General features: G+C 45.5%; 1 protein-coding gene across 1 annotated transcript in view; it reads left to right on the forward strand.

Moving 5' to 3' along the window:
• Positions 1–11,436, forward strand: part of LOC109917622 (acetyl-coenzyme A synthetase 2-like, mitochondrial) — a 72,363-nt gene that overhangs the window by 11,224 nt on the left and 49,703 nt on the right. Inside the window, exons 3-5 of the mRNA XM_048600031.1 lie at positions 2,516–2,715; positions 6,743–6,918; positions 8,712–8,864. Of these exons, the coding sequence (XP_048455988.1) occupies positions 2,516–2,715; positions 6,743–6,918; positions 8,712–8,864 (529 nt within the window). The remainder of the gene's footprint in view (positions 1–2,515; positions 2,716–6,742; positions 6,919–8,711; positions 8,865–11,436) is intronic.

Raw genomic sequence — 11,436 nt, forward strand, 5'->3', positions numbered from 1 at the left:
GCCTGGCCAGCTGTGTTCCTCCAGCTCTACACTTTCTTATCTCTTCTCCTCTGTGCCATCCCCCTTGCAGGTAGCACACGCTGCACATGTAGATGGACAAGGCTTTTGCCCTTAGTGCTTGTGGTGTCAACAGTCACAGTCTTTGGGTGCTGTCCCTGGAAACCACTGAGATTCAAAACTGAATGTAAGTGGCAATTTTGAACTTAAGCTTTCCAACTGATTATTCACCTAATTACGACTTTGAATCTATGAACCAATGCTGAGAATTACAGAGCAATAGGTTTTGATTTATTAGAAAGGTGTTTAGATTTGTTTTTAATTCATTCCCGGGATGAGGGTCTCGCTGGCTGGGTCAGCATTTATTGCCCATCCCTAATTGCCCAGAGGGCAGTTAAGAGTCAACCACATTGCTGTGGGTCTAGAGTCACATGTAGATTGCTAGACCACCATTTCCTTCTCTGAAAGGCATTAGTGAACCAGATGCTGTATGTTTGTTTCCTCAACAATCAGCATTAGATTCATAAAAACCAAAAGACCTGTGGATTCTGTAAATCAGGAACAAAAACAGAAGTTGCTGGAAAAGCTCAGCAGGTCTGGCAGCATCTGTGAAGGAAAAAACAGAGTAAATGTTTTGTGTCTGGTGACCCTTCCTCAGAGCCCTTCCTTCATTAGACTCTTAATGCCAGATATTTATTGAATTCAAACTCCACCCTCTGCTGTGGCAGGATTTGAACCCGGGTCACCAAGATATTACCTTGGTAATTAGCAGCCGAGCAATAATACCATTAGGTCAACGCCTCCCCGATTAGAGACTAAGATCGCCAAGCTTCCCTCCCCCCTCCAGGTATTGCTGTTTCTCCAGCATATCAGACTGTACTTTGATCATCCACAGCTCGTGAATAAAGTTTGTTTTTTAAAAAAGAATCTGTTGATTTTGGCAGGTTTTTAGTCCGGTGAGGTAAGGGTTAACACACAAAAAAGATGGAAAGCTACAAAAACTCAGCAGGTCTGTTGCATCTGTGGAGAGTTAATGTTTTGAATCTTCCTGGGAAGAAGTCACACTGGATCCGAAACATTAAGTCTGTTTCTCTCGCCACAGATGCTGGAAGTCTAAAGTAAAAACAGAAAGTGCTGAAAAAACTTAGCAGGTCTAGCAGCATCTGTGGATAGAGAAACAGAGTTAATGTTTTGAATCTTCCTGGGAAGAAGTCACATTGGATCCGAAACATTAACTCTGTTTCTCTATCCACAGATGCTACTAGACGGGCTGAGTTTCTCCAGCACTTTCTGTTTTTACTTCAGACTTCCAGCATCTGCAGCATTTTATTTTTTTTTAATTGAGGTGTTAGCACATTTTCTGTCATTGCTTCCAGCAACCTGAAGACATTTGAATGAAATAAATCCAGTGTGGGTTGAGTGATCATGTTTCTACAGCTCCTGCCCTCTCCGTTACTGGGTGCTGTTGTTCTGGCTTTTGAAACTGTGGCCAGTAAGCTACTGAGACCATCCCGACTTTTTTTTTTGTAACGGATAAGATTTTTCTCCTGGGAATAGATCAGTCTGTGCAAACGATCCCAGGCCCACTGTTGCCATGCTATTATATCTGGAAAGTGCCCAATCAGAATTGGCAACCCCAATCCCAGAGGGGTAATGGTGTCCTCCTCTTCATTAAATTTAATATTAGGAACAAATAGAATTTTGGTTTGTTGGGGAACTGAGGCATCCGGGGGTGAGGGTGTGGGTGTTGGGGGGTGAGTGTAGGTGGAAATGTAGAGTTGAAGCCCAAAATCAGCCATGAGCATGTTGAGTTCCAGATGGGCTGAATGGCCTAATCCAGCTCCCGTCTCTTATGATCTTAAAAAGAAAACACAAGGAAAGATGCTTGCATTTCTGCAGCATCTTTCATAACCATTATAGCTCATGCAGCACGTTGGAAGTGCAGTCATTGTTGTAGGAAGAACAGTTTGTATACAGCAAGCTCCCACAGTGGTGAGATAGTAACCAGGCAAGTTGTGTTTCCTAGTGATGTTAGTTGACGGATGAATAGTGCGCAGGATGACGGGGAGGACTGCTTTGAATAAAGCAATACGTCCACTCTAACAGAGCAATCTGGGTCTTGGTTCATTCTCTTCTGGGTGATGATATCTCCAACAATGTAGCACTCGCTGAGTACTGCACTGTAATGCCAGTCTAGTCACCAGATTGTGCTTTCAAACCAAGCCTTTCTGATTTCTGCTCTGAGGGTGCTACCCATTGATTGTAGCAACTCAGTTCATGCCTTCGTACTTGTCCAAATGAAGTTGCCAAGCAGTCACAGACAATCTTGTCACCTTCAGTTTCGCCCCAGGGAGTGAGAAAGGCTTGTGTCATTTCAGCCATTGCAATTGTTGTACACGAACGGCAGACAGGAGATTATCACATCATTGGTCTCAGGTTACAGGAAGGCCCGCTGGGCGTCCACGGGAAGGTGTTGAGAAGTTCACAGGTCACTCACTTCTTAATTCTGTCTGTTCAGGCAGCTCCTGGAGGTGACGTGTCGTCTGGCCAATACTCTGAAAAGGCAAGGTGTCCGCAAAGGAGATCGAGTGGTCATCTACATGCCAGCCTCACCAATCGCTGTGGCATCGATGCTGGCCTGTGCCCGTATTGGAGCCATCCACACTGTGGTGTTTGCAGGATTCAGTGCAGAGGCTTTGGCTGATAGGATTCGAGATGGTGAGAGACCATCAGTTTTATTTATCTTCCTTTTCCGCACTTTCTTTACAAGTTTGGTCGGTTTAAGTTTTTTAACACCGCCTTTTATTTAAAGATAACTCTCTAGGGCCTATACAAAAACAAAGTTGCTGGAAAAGCTCAGCAGGTCTGGCAGCATCTGTGAAGGAAAAAAGAGTTAACTTCTTCAGAGGAAGGGCCACCTGACCCGAAATGTTAACTCTTTTTTCTTTCACAGATGTTGCCAGACCGGCTGAGCTTTTCCAGCAACTTTGTTTTTGTTCCTGATTTATAGCATCCGCAGTTCTTTCAGTTTTTCTTTAGGGCCTATGACTTTGCTACTTTTTGCCAATGCCTCAGATTGCAAAGTAGGAAGTTATAACTGGGAAACAGCTACAGAATTAGCACATGAAAAACAGGGAAAACTACTAAAACTCAGCAGGTCTGTTGCCTCTGTGGAGAGAGAAACAGAGTTAATGTTTTGAATCTTTCTGGGAAAAAGTCACATTGGATCCAAAACGTTAACTCTGTTTCTGTCTCCACAGATGCTGCCAGACCTGCTGAGTTTCTCTAGCACTTTCTGTTTTTATTTCAGACTTCCAGCATCCGCAGCATTTTGTTTTTTAATTGCGGTGTTAGCACATTTTCTACAAGTTGCCGTGGTATCTTCAGATGATTATAAATGCACGTGGAGTGGACATGAGAGAGAATTCTGACTTTTTCAGCTGTTGAAAAGGCAGGGTCGGTCTCAGATGGTTAGTCTTGTCAACTCTGAGTCTGAGACGAATGAACATGCATGGGCCCCAATGTTCAATAGGAGTTGATGCAGCTCTTAGTGTCCGGAAAGGCCATTAACCTAAAAAAGTTAACTCTGTTCCTCTCTGCAGATAACAACTGCCCTGCTGAGTATTGCTGGCATTTTCTGTTTTTACTGAAGTGTTCCAACATCTGTGGTATTTCACTTTGGTAAATGTGACAGCTCCAAGGTCCCTTTATTCTTCAACAACAACTACAACAACAAAAACAGAAGTTACTGGAAAAGCTCAGCAGGTCTGGCAACATCTGTGAAGGAAAAAATCAGAGTTAACGTTTCGGGTCCGGTGACCCTTCCTCAGAACTGATGGTAGCTGGGAAAACGTCGGTTTATAGGCAGAAAAAAAATCTTTATTCTTTATTCTTCTACACTTACAAACATACACAATGGGATTATCAGTAGACCATTCAGCCCCTCGAGCCTGTTCTGCCATTCAATAAAATTACAGTTGATCAGTTTGTGTTTTGAGTTCCACATCCCTTACTATCCCCGATATTAATTGATACCCCTTCCTAATAAGAATCTATCTACCTCCACCTTAAAAGTGTTCAATGACCACCGCACCCCCCCCAACCCCCCGACCTCCACCGTCTTCTGAGGCAGAGTTCCAAAGTCCCTCCATTCCCTCAGAGAAAAAAAATGTCATGTCTGACCTAAAAGGGCGACCTCTAATTATAAAACAGTCAGTACTCACCCACAGGAGGAAGTGTCATTTCCACACGCAGTTTGTTGATGGAAAGTGATGGCCTAGTGGTATTGTCATTATGCTATTAATTCCAACAGCCAAGTAACATTCCAGGGACCTGAGTTCAAATTCCCTCATGGCAGATGATTAGAGTTTGAATTCCATTAAAAAAAACTGGACAGGAAGACAGGGTTCACTAATGTCCAATTTAGGGAAGAAAATCCGCCATCCTTACCTGGTCTGGCCTACGTACAACTGCAGACGCACTGCAATGTGGTTGACTTCTGAGCTGTATTTACATCCTTGCTTAAATATGGATTTCACAATGGAGTTTAATTTAAGGAGCTATAGGGTGAATTGTAAAAAGAAAATAGGGAAGCAAAGAGGAAGTACAAAATAATTAATGACCGGTAAAATTAAGGAAAAATCCAGAGCTCTTTTATCAGTACATTAAGAGGACAGGATGACTGTAAAAAATGGTTGGTCCTATCAGAGAAATACATGGTAACTTGTGCATGGAGGCAAAAGATGGAGCAGCACAGTGGCTCAGTGGTTAGCACTGCTGCCTCACAGCACCAGGGACCTGGGTTTGATCCCAGCCTTGGGCGACTGTCTGTGTGGAGTTTGCACATTCTCCCTGTGTCTGTGTGGGTGCTCTGGTTTCCTCCCACAGTCCAAAGATGTGCAGGTTAGGTGGATTGGCCATGGGAAACTGCTCCATAGCGTCCGGGGATGTGCAGGCTAGGTGGAATTAGCCCTGAGTATTGCAGGATTGTAAGGGTAGGGTAGGGGGATGGGTCTGGGTGGGATACTCTTCAGAGGGTTGGTATGGATTAGATGGGCCGAATGGCTGGCTTCCACGCTGTAGGGATTCTAAGATGTGACAGGATTCCAAATTCGTATTCCTTTGTCCTCACAAAGGAGACGGATGATGCAAACATTCTAGTTACAAAAGAGGAGTGTGAAATTGTAGGTAAGATAAGCGAAATATGAAGGAACATATGGGAGGAACTGCCCACCTTGAAGGTGGATAAATCACATTGGCCCAATGAATTGTATCCCAGACTGTCAAAGGAAGCCAGGGAGGAAATAACCTATGCCTGACAGCCATTTTCCAATTCTCACTAAGTACACGTGAGATACCAGAGGAGTGGTAATCTGTTAAACATAATTAAAAAGGGTGAAAGGGATAGGGCAAATAACCATAGGCTGGTCAGTCTGAAATTATTATTGAGAAATAGAATTGACTGTCATTTAGCAAGGCATGGATTAATCAAGGGCAGTCAGTATGGTTTCAATAAGGGAATGTTGTGTCTTGCTAACTTAATTGTGTTTTTTTGAGGAAGTAACAAGGAGGATGGATGAGGATAGTGTGGTGGATGCTGTTTCCATGGATTTTACTAAGGCATTTGACAAAGTTTCACATGGTAGACTTGCCAGAAAAGTTAAAGCCCGTGGGATAATGGGAATGTGGCAAGTTGGATCCAAAATTAGCTCAGTGACAGGAAACAAAGGATAATGGTCTGTTGGCTGTTTTTGCAAATGGAGAGTGGTTTCCAGTGATATTCCACAGGGATCAGTCTTAGGTCCCTTGTTTTTTGTGGTATATATTAATGATTTGGAATTGATTGGGAAATCTGCAGATAACACAAAACTTGGCCACATTGTTGTTACAGGATGGCAGGATGATATCAATGATTTGGTTGAATGGGCAGGAAAGTGGCAAATGGAATTCAGTCTAGGGAAATGCAAGGATATGCATTTGCGAAGAGCAAACTAAACAAAGGAAGTGATCAAGAGGGATAGAAGAAGTGAGAGACTTTGGAGTCCATGTCCACAGTTCCTGGAAGATGGCAGGGCAGGTGGTTAAGGTGATAAGGAAGGAATATTGGACATTTTCCTTCATTGTGTGAAATGTTGAATAAAATGCTGGAGAGACTCTAATGATGACTATATGAGACACTGGCTAGGTCACAGCTAGCGTTTTAGTTCTGGTCTTTGCTTTACAGGGAGGACATAATTGTTCTGGAGAGAATACAGAAGAGATTTATGAGAATGTTGCTAGGCTTGAAAATTGTGGCGGTGAAGAAAGATTGGATAGACTAGGGTTGTTTTCCTCAGAAGACTGTAAGGTGACTTAAGTGAGGTGGAGGAAATAATGAGAGGCTTGGATAAAGTGGACAGGAATGACCTGTTTGCACCAGTAGAGAGGTCAATTACCAGGAGACACAGATTTAAGGCGATTGGCAGAAGGTTCAGAAGGAACATGGGGAATAGCGTTTTCACCCAGAGTGTGGTGGGGCGTCTGGAATTTGACAGCGAACAAGGATCACTGGGCTTGAAACGTTAATTCTGTCTCTGTGTTGATGCTGCCTGACCTGCTGAGTTTCTCCAGCACTTTCTATCTTTGCTATGGGCTTTCTTTGGGATTTCTCCTCAAGCCGTATGGCCCTGACAAATGGGAGTGACATATAAACCATAAGCCACTTTTACTGCGTGGTCCTGTAATGGCTATGTTCTCATTTGTAAAGCACAGTGTGAGATTGTGATCACTGCCAACCAGGCCCTGAGGGGTGGACGGGTCGTTGAGTTGAAGAAAACTGTGGATCAAGCAGTGAAGCAGTGTCCTTCTGTCAAACGGGTGCTTGTCGCCATGAGAACAGACAACAAGGTCCCGATGTCGGATATTGATATCCCCCTGGAGGAGGTACGTGGCTGGGATGAAAAAGCTTGCTTACACTTTCTATTTGTTTGTCACAGATCATGAAAGATTTACACATTTCCCTTCACAACCTCAGACGTACCAAACACCTAATCACACCCTTAGGCTGTGTAGTCAACATCACAATGCAGCAGTTTGTGTACAGTGTATTGTGATAATGGTCATGTGTTGTTTAGGCGAGGGATAACAGTAATAACCCTCCCCTCTCCGTTTTTTTTCCTCTGAAATAGAAAATCTTTCTTTCTGGGATATGAGCATTGCTGGCACGGCCTACATTGATAGGCTTTGAAGAGCTGGTGGTGAGCCACCATCTTGAAGATCTGCATGTGGTGTAGATCCTACCCCAGTGATCTGATATAGCTGAGTGGCTTGCTAAGTCATTTCGGAGGGAAAGTGTTATGGTGCTTCTGGAGTCCATAAGACGTAGGAGCAAAAGCAGGCCGTTCAGCTTATTGTGGTTACTCAGCTACATGGAGGGCCTGAAGATGTAGAATCATATAATCCCTACAGGGCAGATAGAGGAGGCCATTTGGCCCTTTGAGTCTGTACTGATCCTCCAAACAGCCAAGCACCCAGACCCAATCCCTTACCCTATTCCTGTAACCCTGCATTTCCCATGGCCAATCCACCCAGCCAGAACATCAGGAGCAATTTATCATATTTAATCCACCCAACCTGCACATCTTTGAACTGTGGGAGAAAACCAGACCACCTGGAGGAAACCCACACAGACACAGGGAGAATATGCAAACTCCACACAGACAGCTGGTCAATGCTGGAATTAAACCAGGGACCCTGGCACTGTGAGGCTGCAGTGCTAATCACCAAGCCACCAGAACAGCATTATTGCTCCTTTTTAAACAGCAAACCTATATTTTCACTGTTGCCATTTTATTCCAGATTTAATTAATGAATTGAATTGAGATTCTCATAAGATTCCATAGTGGGATTTGAACTCTTACCTCCAGAGAATTGGTTCAGGCCTCTGGATTGCTGGTCTGGAAGCATCCCTCTTTACATCTGCTCGAGAGGTTGAGCAAGAACTAGGTATAATGATTCATCTAAAAAGATGGTAAATCCAACTATGTAGCACATTCTCACTCGAGTCGGCCTCTGGCATGTGCTGCTATCCATGGAGCAGACTGTTTTCATCAGAGCAATGTTTAAGTCAGGCACCAGTGACAGGAGAGTATGGAGGCCTGGAGTAAGGCACATGAATGTGTAAAGAATTAAATGTCCAATTGGGCATCTGGCATCTATAAAGTGGACTCAGCCTGCACCGTCATTGATTCTGCACATTGGAAAAGAACTGAGCCGAAAAGTTCCGGTTCAGGCATCAACCCTAAACGACGGCCTACACTATATTCCAACAATTAGTCCCACAACCTTAGACCACAATGACTCACAGAGTGTTTCATTACTTCTGCCATTTTTCATGCTGATATAACTGTTAATCACTTACAGAGTCAGACAGTTTGACCTTTTTTCTTGGTCAAGCTGCCGTTCTGTCATCTGGCTTCCTTCCGTAAGCAAACACGCATTGGCTGACCACATGGTGTTACCGTCCACCCTCCGCCTCCCCCACCCCTCTGCTGATGGCGGCAGCCATCTTTTGCCCAGTGAGTGGGCCAAAACCCTTGATGAAGATGGCGCAAAAATAAAAGGCCTTTTCTGCGTGTGTGTGGGAAAGTCAGAAGTTTCAGATAGGTTCATCACGGTATCTTTGTTGCTCCATTACTTTTATGTATTGCATGACTCAAGAATGGCTCGTTTTCCAGGAAGTGATGAAAGAAGAAGCAGCCTGTGATCCAGTTGCCATGGAGAGTGAGGACATGTTGTTCCTGTTGTACACATCAGGCAGCACTGGGAAGCCAAAGGGTGTGGTACATACGCAGGCAGGTTTCCTGCTGTATGCAGCTCTTACACACAGGGTGAGTAAAGGCCGAATAGGCAGCTGCCCTGAAACTGTGACAGAAAATGTTGGAAACGTGCTGAGGTCAGTCAGGGTGCATAAAGACAAGAGAAAGCTTCAAATTTAAAATGCGAATCCCTGACGTCAGGAAAAACATTCATAGTCTATTCAGCCTACTTCAATTTAGGGGAAGGTGATGGCCTAGTGGTATTGTCGCTGGGCTGTTAATCCAGATAATGTTCTGGTGACCAGGGTTCAAATCCTGCCACAGCAGATGGTGGAATTTGAGCTCAATAAATATCTGGAATTAAGAGTCTAATAATGATATTGTCGATTGTTGGGGGAAAAACCCATCTGGTTCACTAATGTTCTTTAGTGAAGGGAGCTGCCATCCTTACCTGGTCTGGCCTCCATGTGACTCCAGACCCACAGCAATGCAGTTGACTCTGGGCAATTAGGGATGGGCAATAAATGCTGCCTGGCCAGCAATACTTTCAGCCTGTGAATGAATAAAGGAAAAAAAAATTCCTCCTTTAAATATTTAATATCAAATCACAATCTTTAGTAAAGAATTAAAGTCACCAAAGTCCTACTGGACCATAGGGCGGCTCTCTCATTATGGAGAGATGACTGGTGTTGGTTTAATATGAGGGTCACCGCACCTCAGGCGAGGGGAGAGGTTGAGAAGGAGAGTCTTTCATGGTAACCTTAGCTGGGAATTGAACTCACCCTGTTGGCATGCCTCCAACCAACTGAGCTAACCGCCATCCCCACCCCCTTGAGTTAGTTAACAACTAATTCAATGTGGTAGACTATGGCTGTGGTACAGAGATTTCCAGAATTGGCAATGAGTCAACGACATCAGAAACAAAATACTCTGGAATGTTGGAAATAAGAACAGGAAATGTTGGAGTGGGTCAGACAGGTGAAGGCTCCATTCTTTCGTGTGGGGCTTCTGATGGTGGGATCTATTGCAAGTGGGGTGTAGGTCGGGGTATATTGTTGTGTAGGGGTGGCCTGTAATTTGGGTGAGTATGGGAAGAGCAGGGCAAATGTGGATGGGGTACAGAGTTGTGATAGGAATGGAAGAGATGGATTTTTGATGGACAGGGGAGGGGGCCAAAGGGCCTCTTTCTGTGCTGTAAAAACTCTACGACAAGGACAGAGGGTAGAGTATAGAATGAGCAGGGTGTAATACAGGTTGGGCATAGAGTGAACAGCTTGTACTGCAAATGGGGTGGAGGGTGTTGGGTTATAATATAGTACATAATGGACTGGGGTGCGCGGTGAGCCGGGTCTAATGCAGATGGATGTGGTAGAAAGGGAGTGGAGTATAGAGTGGAAATATGGTAATGGGGAACGGGAGTGGTGGTTGGGATAGAATGAGAGTGGGGTTTGTGATGGAGTGCGAGTGGGGTGCGGGGTGCAGTAAGAATGGGAGGTAGAATGGAATGGGAGTGGAGTCTGCAATGGAATGGGAGTGGGTGTGGGGTGGAATGGAGGTAGGATGTGGATTGAATGGGATGGAATGGGAGGGGGTGTGGGATAGAATGGGAGAGGAGTCTGGGATGGAATAGAAGTAGGGTATGGATGGACTGGGAGTGCGATTTGGAATGGAATGGGAGTGGGGCGTGATGTGGAATGGGAGAGGGATGTGGGATGGAATGGAAGTAGGATGGAGGAGAATGGGCGTGGGATGTGGAGGGGAATGGGAGTGGGGTGTGGGTTGGCGTGGGAATGGGATGTGGGGTGGAATGGAACTGGGATGTGGTGTGGAATGGGAGTGGGATGTGCATTGGAATGGGAGTGGGATGTGGGATGGAATGAGAGTGGAATTTGAGATGGAATGGGAATAGGATTTGGAGGAGAATGGGGGTGGGATGTGGAGGGGAATGGGAGTAGATGTGGGATGGATTGCGTGGAGGTGTGGGATGGAAAGAGATGGGCTATGGGGTGGAACGGGAATGGGATTTGGGGTGGAATGGGAGAGCGTGCTGGGATGGAATGGGAGTGGGGTGTGGGATGGAATGGGAGTGAGATGTGGGATGGAATGGGAACGGGATCTGGGTGGAATGGGAGTGGGATGTGGGATGGAATGGGAGGGGTGTGTGATGGAATGGGAATGGGATTTGGGGTGGAAGGGGAGTGGAGTGTGGCATGGAATGGGAGTGGGGTGTGGGATGGAATGGGAGAGGGAACTGCGATGGAATGGGAGTGGGGTGTGGAATAGAATGGGAGAAGGAACTGGAATGGAGTGGGAGTGGGGTCGGATGGAATGGGAATGGGTTCTGGGGTGGAATGGGAGAGGGTGTGGGGTGGAATGGGAATGGCATCTGTGGTGGTATGAGAATGGGATCTGGGATGGAATGGGAGTGGGCTGTGGGATGGAATGGGAATAGGATTTGGCGTGGAATGGGAGTGGGATGTGGGATTGAATGGGAGATGGGTCTGGGATAGTGTAGGAGCGGCTTGTGGGTTGGAATGGGAGTGGGATGTAAGATGGAATGGAATGGGGTGTGTGATGGAATGGGAGAGGCGTGTGGAATGGAATGGGAGTGGGGTGTGGGATGGAATGGGAGTGGGGTGTGGGA

This window comes from Rhincodon typus, chromosome 8 (assembly GCF_021869965.1).
Source record: "Rhincodon typus isolate 14 chromosome 8, sRhiTyp1.1, whole genome shotgun sequence".
Lineage (NCBI taxonomy): Eukaryota > Metazoa > Chordata > Chondrichthyes > Orectolobiformes > Rhincodontidae > Rhincodon > Rhincodon typus.